This window comes from Thermobia domestica, chromosome 15, assembly GCF_964235325.1.
Source record: "Thermobia domestica chromosome 15, izTheDome1.hap1.1, whole genome shotgun sequence".
NCBI classification, from domain to species: Eukaryota; Metazoa; Arthropoda; class Insecta; order Zygentoma; family Lepismatidae; genus Thermobia; species Thermobia domestica.
In genome coordinates, this window is record NC_137468.1 from 163172627 (window position 1) to 163190446 (window position 17820).

General features: G+C 33.2%; 2 protein-coding genes across 5 annotated transcripts in view; both read right to left on the reverse strand.

Moving 5' to 3' along the window:
* LOC145671331 (DNA damage-binding protein 2-like) overlaps window positions 1–17820 on the reverse strand; it is a 212196-nt gene that overhangs the window by 54052 nt on the left and 140324 nt on the right. The window lies entirely within an intron of this gene.
* On the reverse strand, window positions 2003–17330 carry DCP1 (decapping mRNA 1). The gene has a single exon (XM_081740347.1). It carries the CDS (start codon window positions 17277–17279, stop codon window positions 15822–15824), a length of 1458 nt encoding a protein of 485 aa, XP_081596473.1. The 5' UTR covers window positions 17280–17330; the 3' UTR covers window positions 2003–15821.

Below are 17820 nucleotides of genomic sequence, written 5' to 3' on the forward strand. Positions count from 1 at the left end.
AAACTTGCAATGCAGTGTCTAAGGATTTATCACACCGTTGGGGGGGGGGGGGTCTTGTCTTATGTTTCAGAAAGTTTTAATATATCATTACTTGCGTTTAACTATGTCTTAACTGTATCAATTAACATGCTAGAAGTAATCAAACAGAAGGAAACCACCATTTTATATGAGCCTGCTGTATGACCGATTATTCGTGTAATATGACAGTAAGAAAACAGCTGGTAGCAACCTAAAGATATGTTCAGAATTTCAAAAAAATTAGAATATATGTTGTACAACATTAAAGGAAAACTTTAGTATCTATGCCATTAAAAATTTCTATTGAAATATTTTTTTCACTACTTTTCACTCCACCCTACTGTCCACCCCTCTAAACCTTCCGCTAACTAGTCTCCGCGACACATGGTAGAGATTTATGATCCCTTCTGGCTAAAAACCAATGTTGCCTCAAATTCCTTTTTCCTAGTTGATTTTTTTAAATTTTTGTTGTTAACTGAGAATAGGAAGGAAAGCTTTCTCCTTATTTTGCCGGACTTGAACTGCACAAGTGGATCGGAGGTACGGCAACACAGAGCAGTGACAGCTTAAACGCTCGCGAGGACTAACCGAGAGTTGTGAGGGTGAAGAGAAGCAGTGGTTGGGTAAAGAGCCCTTTAAAGCTGTCCCGATGTATACTGTTCCTAATGCTACTCTGAACACGTGTACCAAAAATCAGCTTGTTCCGAATTTCTTCCACTGATCGCCTCTTTTTTTTAGTTTAACTTGCCTAGACTATAATCCACGCTGACAAAAAATTTAAAAAGCAACAAAGGCGCGAAATCAGGGAAATGAAATGTAAAAGTTTTACATCCCACAGTTATACTAGCTAAGCTAAAGGAGACAGTGATGATGAGAAATGAATGAAATGGTGGAATGAAGAAAGCGGGAGAAAAAAAAAATCTGTCTACCACGAAGCTTACTTGGCGCGAGCTGGCATCGAGCCAAGGACCCCATGCACCACGGGTGAACGATCTACCACTGAGCCCCCGCGAAAAGAGGGTCTGCGGACGGATTAACGAAATATAATGCTCGAAAATGGGGGGAAAGAGTTACTGGAAAACTAATCCTAACTGTAAGTAACAAACACTTGATACATTAGGTGTTGCTGGAGAGCTCCTTGATTTTCCTCTAAAAGAAAGAAAAGAATAGTGCACACCTACAGTTTCTAACCCCATTTATAAGTCAACACAAAACATAATCATTGCAAATTCTACATATAAGTCGTACCACTGAAAATGTGTCACACTTGACCAATGTATCTTGGTACTGAATGACTGATACGGGGAAATCAACATTAAAGGTCGTTTGTCTTTGTTACGATACAATCTTAATTTGTACACAGGAAATGTTTATCGTCATTTAATACTTTTACAGGCAATGCACAGACAGTACAATCTCAATTTCACGTACTCCGGCTCCCAACGAATTTCTCCCAGGGAATTAAGAACCACAATACAATTAGTCGTCGACTTACGACAAACTTCGGTTAGTTATCCGGTTTAAGTAGCTATGTAGTAGCTGACTACACACTACAATATTTTTAACTATCATCGAATGACATAAACACAAAACAGTTTATATTTCTTGAATCTTAGTACTGTAGCTTTTCTATATGAGTGATATTAGGATTATTATTTTTGTTACAATTTCTCTTATTATTATAAATTGTAAACAATAACTAGATAATCTAACATTTACAACCGACGTAACTCAACGACTAGCTGGGTGCAGTCTCGAAGGGTTAGATACTGTGCAGGAAACGATGATTCGCTACGTCTTGAAAATGTTATTGTAACCAAAATGAAAGTATTTCTTCAATTTATAATAAAATTAGAACATGGTAAATAAGATTAAACTTAATTTGTTCGAAACTGACAGGAAAAAAAACTAATACGAGGAGTTTGGCTCTTAATTATCACTACACTACTGTAAGAAAACGCACAAAACAAATAAAACTACAGCATATTTTCATTTCAGATCTTTAATTAACAAACAAGATGATCTCAACATGTACTGCCATAGCAGTAGTTTGTAATTTGTGATACACCATGCTAGAGCACCAATTCAATTTTTTAAAAAAATATACATGGATGTCAAGAATAATACTTTTTTTTTTTACGTTTGATTTAAAGCCCAAACTGTGAAGATATATTTAGAGCTAAGGACTCTATACAGTAATGGTTAATTATACAATGCAGGTACATATCACAGTATTCAGATACAATGTTAATATTCACAGTGCCAACAAAAACATCAATTATTGCTTTTTTTCCCTCTACAAATCAGAACGAAAAAATACTATCGAATCATACTAATGGTTTTAATTTAGTTTGAAGTGTATCACAATCACAGCGAAGATCATCTATTATGTATTGAAAATTTTACGCTGCATCAATTTTTTTTAAACAATATAATTCGACCGTGAAATTATAAAGACTAATTTTTATATCTGCAGCAAGATTAGGTGCAAGGCTGTTTATTCAAAGAAAGAACCCAAAAGAAGAGTAAGTGTAAATTCAATTATTACATTACGTGAATTTTCTACATAATATGATTTTACACTTTTCACAGGCGTAAAAGAAATCATGTAAGGATGCTTCACACACAAAAATTAGATTTTAAAAAAAGAAGCCATAAAACTTCGCCCCAAAGTAGCTGTCACTAAGAAGTAATGCCATCAGGAATTAAAGTATATTTAAAAGCATATTATGACAGTCCTACTACAATTGACTCTTCATTTAATTGTCACGACGATTTTAGTAATTTAGAATTTAAAAATTCAGCCTTGCACTACACTTAAAAAGTTTCGCAAACAATTACGATTTTCTGAAACCAATTTTTTATACCGTATGTGGAAAAAGCAATGGGGCGGATTACATAAAAAGAAAAAGCAAAATCCGAATCTCAAAATCTCAGTTTGATCTATTACAACCAAATAAACTTATTGTTCATCTAAATACAAGCGTCCCTTCTAATAACTTTTTCTTCCCATAAAAGCTCCTATGACACTAATATTAAACAAAAATTATTTGCGAAAAGGGTCACAACCAAACCAACCATCAGCAATTTTGTTGCACTAAGAATAATTATTACACTGAATTATTCTACAATCAATCAAGAACAAGTGCAAAAGTGGTTTCTTCGTGAATACATTTTAAATCACAGAGTTTGTGACACAACAATTAAGACACTACTACTCGTGAAAAGTCAGAGGTTTGATTCCTGGTCAAACAGGTTTGTTCGTTAATTTCAGGGTTTAATCTCTCTTGCAGCGCATCTAAAGGAGGCTGAGATGTACACCTACAGTTGAACAACATGAGCTGCAACGAGGAGAGGGCAAACGTGAGACCGAACTGAGGAAACAGTTAATTTTTCTCGAGATTTCAAGACATTCGACTGATTAGTTTACCATTTAAGCACCTCACCTGTCTCAGACCATATAAAACAGTCACAATATGCAAAGAGCTTGCTACAACCACTCCCAGTTTTGGGAATTTGAAAGACAAAGGTGAAATAATAATAATTAGAAACAGAATCAGATAGTATGTGCAAGATGATGTATAACGAATTAATAGTTCTTTTTATGAACTTTCGTCTAGCTCAGATATTTGACTGCCGACAATTATGACGTGACATACTACGAACTCATATTTTTAGTTCATAACAGTACTAGCCTAAAAAGTTATTAGTTTGTTAAATAGCAATTTGCTGATATTATCTGGCTCATTTTTAAAACTTTTGATCTTCATTGTCTTAATGAACACACATCTGAGAAAGAGAACACAAAAATATATAACTATTGCTATTTTGCCTAAACGAATATTTAATTTCAAACTTCTTAGGATAATATATTTAAAAATCCCACCTATTTATTGAGTTACCTAGGCTACAAGTAAATATTCTAAATTAGTTCAGTCTTTCGATAGATTTCATTGAACGTATGAAACTATATTAGAAACTGCATGAAACCGTGTATTCATAAGCCATCTACACGTTTGTCTAGTGGCTAACACACGCACCTTCGGCGCACGTAGGCCAGGGAGAGAGAACTAAACGTACAACAGTTCGAACTCCACCTTAAACTGTAGGTCCACGTCTCATATAGCCTCGGTGCTGAAAAAGGTTGAGTTGATTTTGAGTGTAATGTCCGTTTAAGCAGCGAGGCTATATGAGACGGGACCTACTGATTGACGTGGAATCCGAACCACATAAGCTCCCGCCGGGAATCGAACCCGGGTCTCGCACGCCAAAAGCGCGTACCTAACCGCTTAGCCACGGAGGAGCTCTGGTGCTGAAAAGGGTGTTAACTTTAATAAATAAACATGTTATATTCATAAGAGTAAATCAGACTGCGATAGGTTGTTCTCAAAAATGTAATCTACCAGCGTAAAGATGGAACATTTTTAATAAGAAGTTCAGTAAACTAGTTCATGTAATTTTCAAATTGCGCGTTCCAATCAGATGTAACAGTGTTACGTTATTTCAAACGGTTCACTGCTTACAGATTGGGCATTATTGTGACTGTTGATTGAATTTTACGCAGCAAAAGCGTAACTAGACTGAGGACCGAAGCCTATACTTTCTGGCATACTTGTGTGTGTTCTCACTACTATTCATCTACCGGTAATTCCATTCCCCCAAACAGAAATATTCTGATGGTGATAGCTCAAAAATATATAAATCATAGTTTCCTTTCAAAGCACAAATGTTGGTTGTGTTATAGTACGTGATCAAGATATGGCCTTGTCTGGGGTATCTAAATAACGTACCTGCGCCGTAAGCCGAAAATACACGAGCTCTATTTCCGGTTGCACATTTTCACTCTGAAACTTAATGTAATCTAATCTATTGCACAAAGCATGTGTAAGGGAAAATAGAATGCTGTCTAGATTACCTCACTTGTGAATGTTTACTAAAACTGTCACATAAGAATAATTAAAACAAATCAACGCAAAGTAACATAACTTCTGTTAAAATCCGAGAGCAGAATTTAGATTGTGAATAAAATTCATGTTCAATTATACAGTTAGTTTCATGAAGAAGGAATTTGCAAGAAAAATCTAACCTGAATTATTAATTTGAAGTAATGCCGAAATTTCCAATGGGAGCTTCTTAACTTCGCCAACGACTTATTCATTCATTCATTTATATATATATACACATACACTCTCTCTCTCTCTCTTTCTTTCTGTTTCAATCACATCTCATGGAAGAACTGAGATACGTGACCACTCTCGAAGCATTTTTTTTTAAAAAAATTTGAAGGTTCCTTTGGTTTGCAATTAATTTAGTAACTACTGAAGGAACTATTCACTTTAGTTCCACTAAGAAAACTCAAAAAGCATGAATTCGTCCCAATTCAACTCATATCCTGACCTTGTCAGTATTAATGATAGCACATTGCAATGTAAACAAGTTACTTTGTAACATACACTTCACTTGTTGAGGAAAAAAAAAAAAAAATAATGCATTTCTCTACTAAGAAATCAACTCAAACCGGCTAATTCGTCATAAAGTTAATCTTATAACAGCACGTACGAAGTGTATGCATTTACGCTGAAGGGACTAGACAGTCATGTTTATTTACTTGTTCGTAAATATCACACCACAATAAAGTACATTAAAATTTCTTAGTAAAGGACATGAAACAAGAGACCAACATATGAAACAGTAAAATTTAACAGTCACATATATAGCTGTTCCTACGTGTCCCTGTTCAAGCTACATATCTTAAAAAGTGATTTGATCTCAATCCCCTTGTCTTTGTCTTGTCGATGGACACAGAGTACTAAAATATATGAAACAGATCTGCATTTAATTAAAATACTTTTTTTTTTTTTTTTTTCGCGCTTCATTCGTTAAAACAAATTTGTCGTCCAATAATCGTACAGTACAGTATAGTCATCACAATTAGAACCACCTAAGTATAGTAATTAAGTATGGAATTAAGCCCATATATTACGGAAACAGACATATCAACTTGAAGCTACATAAAATTAAAACTGTCAACACTAAATAAACATACGTTGGATTTTGAGATTCGGATTACTGCTTACATTAATATACTCTATCAAAAATCTATTTTATTTTGTTTTTCGGAAGAGTGAGCAAGAATGAATGCTTTCTTTGTATGCACAAATTTACGTATGAACTTCTATCTCCAACAGCTTGTGTGTAAGGTGTTACTATATGGACATCGACAAAAGAAAATAGTATCCTTCACATACAATAGATGCTATTCCTTGCAATGGCACACTTTTGTTTTTCTAATAACTCTGAATGTATGTATGAATTTGAGTACAGTCTTTGGCAAATCGTCAACGTCAAATAAAGTAATACTTAAACTGGTCCATACATTCTTAAGTTATTTACTGGGAGGGGGAGGGAGAGTGAACATCATAAAAGCGTGTACATCATTGCAAAGCTACTTAATGACGACTTTATACAGATCATTACAAATTAAATTTTTCAAATTTGCTATAACTATAAAGCAATGAACCAATATAATAAGTAAATAATAAATATAAGAACAAAAAAAGTTGTCAAAATAGGAGGAGGAACTATTAGATACATAATACAACTTTTAGTCAAAACGTAAACTTACTAAACCTCCTACGACTAAAGTCGATTTTACAAGTTTTACCATATAATAAATAATGAAGATTCCTAGCAATGACGCGTTTCGTAACCAATAGTAATCAATCACTCATGTTACTTTACGGTCTACATTTTTTGATTAATAGAGTAACACATTAGCAATGAGCCATGTGTCGGTAATTTTAGAACTGGAAAATAGCCACATTTTGAAAGGCTCTTTATACAATGTATGAAGTGAATTCCTAAATATATGCGCTACAATAAAAGATCTGTTAACAACCGTTCACTGATTTAATACCATTTTGTAAATATTAAGCAACCTTATTTTCACGAATAATTTTCGTAGTTTTTGCGGTTTTCACGTAAAATATATATATATATATTTTCAGTCTGCTTCCACGCACGCCACACACAGCCTATCGAACTCTCGTGAAACCCAGCCTCTTCAAAACATACGTAATTCATATAGGCTTTAGCCTGTAAACGTGTAGTTAATACTATGCAATTTAGCCACAAGCCTGATTTGCTTAGCGGGAGCAGTTTGATTTGAAGCTGACGGTGGCCAAGTTTGATAGCTGTTCCATTCATACTCACTCTTCTATTTAAAAATCTATATTGTAAACAAAAAATAACAGAAATACACACACATTTCATTCATCACAACATACATGTTGTTGTCCTTTTAAAATCACAACAAAAAAAAAGTTTACAAATATTACAGAAAACACAAAGAAAAAAAGAGCTTAATAGACCAATAAATGTATAACCAAAAATCGTCTCAAGTTTAAACAGACTGTAAAAGTAAAGAAGACTGATAGTGATGCTATAGTTAGGCATATCGTATCAAGTAGTTCACAGTTGCAGCTTAAATATTCAACAACTAATTATAAAATGTGCTTAGTGAAAACGTAATTTCTTAGTGCAAAATGCGAAAACTTAAAATTTCATTTCACAAGTCAGAATAAAACCGAAAAAAAGGGAACTTTCAATATTGATTAAAAAAAATATATAAAATCATCAAGACCTTTATGAAACCTAATAGCTGCCTATTGCTTTCTCCGGAACGTGGAATTCTAATTACTTACTTAAAAAATCTTCTTTCAAAGTGTGAGGCATTACTCAAAACAGAGGAACACAAAGAAACAGTCGGACTTTACATACGAAAAATCTTTGGTTACGTATATTTTTAACGCTACGAACGGATGCATTCTTTAGGTTGAAGTTCTCTCCAACCTTCCTTTAATCAGTCAATAAAAGAGTGAAAATAAAAATGTATTTAAGTATGAAAAGAAATTAAACCTTTTATTAAATAATTTTTCACATGTATAAAGGAGTTTAAAATATTAACGAATAATTGCTTTCTTCCTCCCAAAAACGTGTCACAAACATACTATTAAAAACAAAGAAAAAGCCCAAAACGCGAACACTCATTCAATCATATGTAAGTGCCGAGTTTCGCAATTTCTGATAACGATTTACAAACTGCTACAAACTACAGTCCGCTGGCTGTAAATGTTTATATCCCACGAAACATTCAAGAGCAAAACTTCTTGAAATTATAATGAGGACAAACGAAAAAAGACAATGATTTGATATACAGTATCAGGCATTATCTACTATTTTGGACTATCGAATCTACGATTGTCTCTCTCATATCCTTAATTCAAGTTACAATACGTCAACCGGTTTCTTTCCAAGTGGCTCCAATTCCACTTAGGTACTCAAGATATTTGCACCTTTACGCTAATACAAGGACCTTCTGCAGTGTCAATTTACTATTAATAATAATAATTAAATATTGTTACGGTACCTAAATTACACCTCTAACTTCAATCAGTTGGGAAATAAAATCGCTTCAGTACCGGAAGCTACGATTTCTTTTACCTATTAAATTACGAAAAGATTTCTTGAACAAGCTATGCCACAAAAACAGTTACAATTCAAACACCACCTGAGTTTGGCAAAGACATTGAACGTGCACAGAGATCACAATAATGTATAACTGAAAAGTAATTCAAAACAGAGTAAGCCAAGAGCAGAAAGGTCAATGGACTTGAGCTCCTACACAAAAATATTCGCTCATTAACACAGAAGGATCAGTCTTTTCAAGGAACATCAATCACACTGTACTTATGTACTTCCTAGTCTTTAGAAGTACTATCCACAACTAAAATATATAAATTTATTTTGATATTTACACGAACTTTCTGAAGACTAGGAAATAACAAGTCTCTAAAATAAATGTCACGGTAATTTATGCAATATCAAAGTGACTGAATGAATTATGAAGTTTGTTGCACCTGAGAAGAACTTAACCACCCGATTTTAATCCAGTTATATCACATGTATTTCTCGAATAATAAACATTTTGCTCGAGTTATGTAAATCAAAACATTAATTTCAATCTACTGAATCATGTGCAGTGTTATATAAGGCCATGATTTCTGAACCAAACAAGAATTTCTAAATTACGAATAGTTTGCTCATGAGAATAAAAGGGGATTTATATTTGATATTTATCAATTCTGCTTAATATTTAGCCCATTTCTACGCTAAATGGTCTTACAGACATAAATGTACGTGAGCTTACTTCCCCTTTCCCCAATGAAGTCCTGCACTAAAGTGTGGAATACCATACATAAATGGTGATACTTTTTTCTGAAGTTTCAATGTGTACACTCATTAATAGTCGCCTTCTATCAATGAGAGTAAATAGCCTTAAGTCTTAAAATTACATCATATTAATTTACAATAAACTGTATACAAATTGTACCGTTAATATATATACTGTATATAATTTTGAACGAGACTGTACCGTATACAATTATCTATACAGATTTAAGTCTAAAGCTATTACAATATGCACAATGATGGGATATTATTTACAAACATGGTTAATCAATCAAATCAAGCAGAGAACACACAACTAAACATTCTTCAATATGTATTACTTAAAACATGGCTTGCTGCGATGAATACACACAGTCAGTAATGCAACAGAACCGCGGAAGAAACGAATATAGACTTTTTTAAAAACATGTACCAGAAACAATTTTTCTTGATAAGAGATCATCGACACACACACACACACTTATGGTTGAAAGCAAATGTATTCTATACAGTACATTATTAAATCTAATATAACACTAACCCCAGTAATGCGTGTTCCAACGCACACTTTTCTCTCTTGTCGGAATATGAGAGAAAAGTCAACTTCGGAACACCTATTCTAAAGGTAACTAACTCGATTTAAGAATATTAAAAATCCATGCTAAATATTAGCCTCTTTCATCTCTACCCGAAATGATGCTGGTTTGTAGCTAATTTAACATCACAGGAAATACCATTTACTCAATATTCATTCAAAACGAACTGCTAAATATTACGAACTTGACACCTGTATTGCGTCACAATAAATTATTTCCCAAATTTTCGACAAATTTCTACTGTATTTCGCAACAGAATTGGATCACTCACTTCCTGTAAAAATGTATTGGACTACGGTGGTGCGAGATGGATATTCAATAATCTTGACAATCTGATTTATTATACTAATTACTCATTTTGATTTTTAATTACCTTATATCACACTTCCTAAATTAGAAGACGTAGATATATACAATATTTACGACAAATACGGTGAAAATATTCTACACACGTAATTAGCAGTTTCAATATTCGTTGTAAATCTTTGGTAAGCACCTTTTTTATCTATTTATTTCGTTCTTCATATGCGTTCCACAAGTGTGACTAACTCCAAGTAATTTATCTCTAATTGGTGCAAAGACGTAATTGTTATTTTCAATGCTTCACTAAGAAATATTTCACCGAAAGAAATATAAGAACAAAAAGGAATCAAACTGTCAAGACTTTTAAACTTTATCTCGCATTGCACACTACCGTACAATACGTTTTGATAAGTAAGTGGGCCAATTTTGTTAACAAAGGCAGTACAAAACAATGCTACTACATTGAAATAATTCAGAAATAAATTGTCAGGATGTAACACAGGTATTAAGTTCTTAGTACTTATCACTTACAAATTACTCAAATCGATAAATTCTTATGGTGTTAATTTCACAACGAATTGTACAAAATAGTATATAATTTGTGATTCGACTACATAACCAAGAACACAAGGTTTATGCTTTAAAAGAACATATTTCCACATTTCATAAACGGTACAACCACAATGTTCGATAAATAAAGATTTCACGAGGAAAGAAATCTTCCCACCAATGCATTGAAGGAAGAACTAGCAAAATAAATAAAATAAAACAAGTATAGTTAATATATAAACTAGAAGTAAATGCAAATATGGTAGAGCGTAGAAAATAAAATGATAAATCTTAAAAATAAATTCCTCCAAATACAAAATATGATATTCGGCGGATACGTAAATTCATTATTTCAATACTAACGGATTATTACAAAATCAATTACATCTTAGTTAAACTAAGGTGAAGTGAGGAAGCAAATAATCGATACTAGAATTTAAGATACTACAGTAAAGTACTCCCCAGTGTTACAGCCTACGGATTCACCAACTATAAAAACTGGAAAGCAGAGTTCGCTTAAAATCGCTATTAAGAAGGAATTCAGAGGCAGCAGTTAATAATATCATTGTAAGTGCATGACACACACACACACACACAGTACGTTTCTTCACAATTCTAGTTCATAGTTACTTTGACGTGCAGTAAATGCATACAATTAAAAAAAACTTTTATGATTCCAAAACGAAGCTTTGGGGAGGGGGGTTCAAGGTACATCCTTGACCCAAACATAACAATCAAAAATATGCACTTTGACCACAGTTACAGGTATATTATTCCCTCTGTATTGAATCTTTTGTAAACCCCACCCACCCACCCAGTTTTAATTACTGTAGCTTTAAATTACTGATTATTAGCACTTTCGTGCTATGTAGGCCCATTACATCAACTTAATAACCTAACCATGGTCAAAATAAACACATTTCAGCAATAATCATATCTAAATGTGGTGCCATGTATCTACATTAATGTATTGTATAGTCCAATCAATTGCTATCCTTCGTTAAGTCCGTTTCTTCCATTCAACATTATTAAAAGCAAAACATACGATACCATAACTCATAAAGCACGAAGTTACACACATGAATATTAGAAAAATCATTTACTCTTGTTAGTTCTTCACATATTTACACAATAATTTTCCTTTAAAAAGCACTTTTCATTCACATTATCATACAAGTTTAGTATTAGTAATTTACCATTGACGCCCATGCAATGTTCTCTTTATCAACTACTATAGTACGAAACTATGTAGTGCTTTGTCAGAAACTGTTCACAGTATTTCACATTCAATGTACAATTTCGCTGTCTTATACATGTACGTACCATAACGACTAGAAATCTAAAACCAATCACATTATATTTTTTATTTGTGTGGCGAAAGAGTACCACAAAAAAGCAGCCAATCGAAGAGTACAGTAATAATAACCTGACGAAAGAATTAAAAAGAAAAGAAAATACTATACAAACTTTTATAGTAAAGCCAAAATATAAAATTCCACACTAATAAACTTTTCACTGTTTTAAGTTTTCATTTCGATATAATTTTTTACTATCAATAAATCCTATATTTAACACAGACAGTACTACTTACTGTCAAACTAAAAACACAACTCAAAGCAAAAGACAAACCGAAACTTCGACTTTAATTTACTTTTTAACATACCAGTACGAAAGATTTTCCACACAAATTTATTACACACCCATACGTAACAATATTCATAAAACTAAATACTCCGCGAACTCTGAGAATATGCTACTGAGATATTAAATTTCAAGCTAAACTTTAAACTCAATATCGTTTAACCGTTAACTGAAATAAATCTGACTTTTTAAATTTCAACGGAAAGCAAAACAAAAAATCAGACGCTATGTTTGGATTCCTGAATCAAATTCTTTCTTTTTCGATTTGAACTTAATAAAACTGTACCACTTTCTGCAGAAATTCATCAAGACTGTCGTACAAGAAATATTTAGAATTCATCACTGCCTTGACAAAAAACACTATATTACAATATGTATATCTATCTTATACGTATATACATCTCAGAAAGTTCATTCATTCAAAATGGGGAATCGTGGCTCCTTTGATTCAATCGTGATTTAAAGAAAGAAAGAAAGAAAAAAAGACGATACTTTCTAAACACAAAGGACGAAGCATATATATATATATATATATATATATATATATATATATATATACACTTTTTCCACTTACGTTTTATACAATTAATATATGCTACGAAATGCAGAACCGATGAAAGGAGTCAACTTCTCTACCCAAAATTCATTACGCAACAAAGGATCAATGCTTATGAAAAATTTTAAGTACACTTTACGCAAAAACGGTCCAGTTTCAGAGGTTATTGTTAAGTACTCCAAATCATCTAGGTGCAATAGCAAGAAATTTGCAATTGGATCAGTTGACAGTGCTGGTACCAAGTTGTGAACCTTGGATATTACTTTTGAGAACATTAAACAATATCAGCTTACATCCATTAAATGCAATAAATATATTGCATATAAAATACAAATTATTTTAACTGTACCGAAGGCTTACTATTTATAAACTAGTGCAGAACATTGCTTCATCAATTCTTGTTTTACCAGTACTATTAACCAAAATAGTAAATAATAAAGCATATCTTCATAATTCCATCCACATAAAGTTTGTCGTAATTTTCTGTGCATTATTACGGTCAAGTTTACAAAACTTTGAACAATACATTTCACTACGACAATGAAACTATCTTACCTTAAGCTGCGTGCTCTGTTCACCTTTGGAACCAAGTCATTTCCTTCCCATATTTCATTCGCTGAGACTGCTGTTAACTACTTCTGGGCAAATGCAGTTTCAAACAGCGGGGGCATGTGGATTTTTTATATCTTATTTAACCACAGATCCACGCTAAAAACTACGAAAACTAAGATTATTTGTTCATATTGCAATATCAAAATGTGTATGTTGCTTTGCGTCTATTGTAACTTACTGTTGCCGTAACGACTAGCACATTTTAGTACTGTAATATGAACAAAAACGTTAGTTTTTACGGTTTTCAGCCTGGACTTGAGGTTAAATGATACAAAAATTTTACACGTACCTGCTATTTGAAAATGCATTTGCAAAGAAGTAGTTAGCAATAGTCCCAGTCAATGAAATATAGGAAGGAAATTAACTGATTACAAAGATGAACAGAACACGCAGTTCACTACTACTGGTAGTTTCATTATGTTAATACAAATTGTGTAAAATAAAATGAAATAATTTAAGTTTCATTAAGACTTTAAAAAAAATGAGCATTTCCGATCGCAGCAATTTAGATATCTGGCCTTTTCGATCATAATCGCTATTAGATACGAAGGAAAACAAAAAGTAATTTTATTTGTCCTAATATATATTTTTCTACAGAAATATCCCCACATCTTTACTACTGGTATTATTATTCTTAATAATAATAAAAACAATTTCAAATAATTCTTAGCGTAATTGTTTTCCAGATACCTACTTATATCTCTGCTGTGGGGACAAAACTATTCCCACAGGATTCAGAATAACCCATTGAAAGACCTAAGACTCGTATATTCAAATAGAACACTAAACAAAGCAGTGCACCTGAATAAATAAAGTATGCACAACTGTTACAATTTCAGCATCATAACGAAGCATTTATCAGATAATCTGATGATGTCTTTTTGTTATAATCGCGAAACTAACCGGTTCAACAATAAAGATATTTAACTGCAATGTTTTGTTTATATTTATCTGAGTGAGAATTCAAGCAAAGTAAAACTTGAAATCTCAAGCCTTACAACTGAAAGTGGAGGGGTAAAAAAGTACAGACTCATGGTAACAAATTTTACTAACGTGGTATGCAACGCATTACTAATAAATGAACAATACAAATGAAACTATTTGGTTTACTGTCTCCCAACACACATTCCTTTTTCTTTAGGGGAAAAAAATGCACCGGTACCAACAATTTGGTTTCAAGCTATCTTATTGTTTGGAAATATTTTAAAATAACAAGGTGGACGAAGAAAGCGACTAGGTTCCATGAAGCGATACTGGTAATATATATATATATATCAACTACAATAATAAAAAAAAATATTCTAAATTTCTAAATATAAATAAAGTCAGAAATTAAAACTCTAATATGCACCTAAATCCGCCTTGTACTTAAGTAACTTTTCTATATCAAATTATTCAGATTTCTAACGTGTTGAATATTATCAGCTGCAACGTGTAACTATGAAATTACTTACATTTATTCTCTACAAAAAGAAAAAAGTGTGCATTTTGAATAAGTATGAACATATCCCATAAACGATCATTCGATTAATTCAGTTATTATCGATTTGTTCAATATAATTAGCCTACCATAGCTAGTTTTTAAGGACAATTAAGAAAATAGCACTTTTGTCACTTTTCTTTTTTTTTTTTCTTTCTTGACAAAAGGAAGTCGAAAAACTAAAAATTAGGTGAACATTATTACATGCAATTAATGCAACTTCGGAAGTCCCAGGAAGTTTAGCGACAGAACTGACATAGGAAGCAAGATGCATGTTCAATTATCTACATAAAACAATAGCTAATCGTACACCATTTAGGCAGGTTTCAAAGCGTCACGGTGATGAAATATAATTTAATATTCACAGCAGTTTTGCCTTGTACAATTAATTTTGCGCTGAATAGCCAATAATAAATAGGAAACAATTTCCCAGATACGGGTCATATAGGCCTATCGTGCAAAATGAACATAAAAACTACGAACATGTTAATATTCTTAGTCAAAATGTATGTTGCTACAATGTACAAAATAATGTAGGCCAAAAACTCAGATGTGTGACATTTACACAACTATCAGAAAGCAAGTTAAAATATATTATTTATGTTAAATACAACCACTCGAGAACTCTTTTACTGCAGACATGACTTTTTTTTTTTGAAAAAATACTGCGGAGATGATTTCGTGTCTGCATTAAGCCTATTAGGCCCTCGTAACAACTCATATATTTGTACCTTATAATGGCAAATCCTTGTATTAAAAGATATAAAAGTTCCATACCTTAATAACAGCAGCTTTTCTTTTCTTTTTCAAAACCTTAAATGTAACGACTTCAAATTTGTTACGAGTTTTCATTAAATGATTTAACATATGCCTCGTGAAGCTTCGTTACAAAATCGGGATCATTTCGTATTAAGTATGTAAATGCCTGCAGTAACTGATTTTTCGTAAGAGGCGTTAATTCCGGTACCAAAGCATCTAAATCGGGCTGCACAATGGAAGTGTGAGGCAAACCTATTGAATTGGAAAGTCCTCCTTGCACATTCTTTACAGGCGTTAACCTAGTTGGTGAATTCGAATGTACACTATTTCGGTGAACATTCGAAGGTTTTGGTTCACTCTCCACTTTCGACGACGTAAACATAACAGGAGGCATTAATGCAGGTTGTGAGCAAGATTCACCACACAATGGTGCCGACAAAGGGCGATCAGCACCGTTTGAATTTGGCATACCTTGCGAATGAGTTTCAGCATGTTGAAAACCAGAGAAAATTGATGCGGGGGTAACAGGTGACGAAATACGAAGAAATCCTACAGAATTGGCAAGTCCAGTATCATTAACCTTTGGAGGAGGTATAGAAACATTCCCACTTGTCATGGTCGAAAATAATTTTTGGGTATCTTTTGCGCAGTGTGAGTGACCATCCTGGCTCTTTGTTTCTGGTGTGACAGTCCGTTGTTGTTTCTCAATATGCTCTACTGTATGAACTGGATTTGACATCAATCGCTGTAGCAGTGGTCTTAATGGAGCCTCATTATCCTTCTCTGGTACAGCGGAACACGACACAGTTCTTGGCATTACTGTTACAGGCACACGGCCGATATTGCCAAGATACACTCCAGGACCTACCACAGGTTGCTTCAGTCCTTTATGAATATCACAGTCCATGGGAAAATGTGTAGAGCTAGCTTTTGCAAAAAAATCCATTACACTCTGCGGTGTTTCTTCTGTACCATTTTCCGAAGTTTGCACTGCACTGGCTGATTTTGATAAGTCGCTACATGTTTGTGTTCCGTGATCTCTCCCCGGGGAATTTTTCTGTGTATAATCACCTTGTGCTTTACTTAACATTGTAATTATATCTACGTTAACACCTCGCGGTTTCACGATGTTACTTGTTCTATCTTGCTTCTTCCGCAGGTCCTTTACTAAATTATCAAGTATCGATGCTATCCGAGTACACTCGTCCTTACCGTAAAACCAAATACCGTAAATGCAACACCTTTCATTACGGTACAACAAAAATGGTTCCTGGACTTGCATTTCAAGTCCATACGTAACAGGTTCCACCAAATTGTTCGTATTTAGCCTATTCATAATAACAATCCCATGATAGGGTTCACCATTGCGACTATACACAAACAACGCACCTTCAACATTTGTTCTCTCCCACTCGTTAACCTCACCATTAAATGTATATAAAGCAACATGTCGCGCAGTTTCTAATATATCTTTCACATAAGGATCCACTCTTTTTAACGCTGCCACGTTCATACGCAATTCACAAGTGTCCGCCATGTTTGCGGTAATGAAAATGACAACATTCAGCTGTTGCCTCTGATTCTGTCGCTAGATGGATCTGCTATATTCGATTCAAAGTTGCCAACGCCGTGCAACAAAATTAGCGATTTCCGTCGTTAAAATTATCGTATACTATTACAAAAAAATTGTAGATTCGTTATGCACGTAATAACTGTAGAAACAAGTATAATACTACTAACAACAACAATATTAATATTAATAAACTTATCTAGTATTTCTCAGTCTCGACCTTCAAATCGGCGTCACTGTATTCACCATTTTTTTTTTTTTAAAGAATCCTTATTAACACTGCACTGAACAACAATATTTCCACCCTCTCGTAAAAGCAATTGAATTTAAAGAATAAATGAAGTGTTCGATTTCTCAATTCAAACTGATCTTGATTTAGCGAGAATAAGTGTTAAAAATCTCAGTACATGTGTATTATTATTATTTAATGCACATCTACAATTTATTTGCACATTCAAAATCTGCAATAAAGTACGTGTTCCAAAATTATCGTATATTCACCAATTAC

Excerpts from the sequence above, each read along its gene's own strand:
- DCP1 (XM_081740347.1), bottom strand. The coding sequence starts at position 17,279 with ATGGCGGACACTTGTGAATTGCGTATGAACGTGGCAGCGTTAAAAAGA.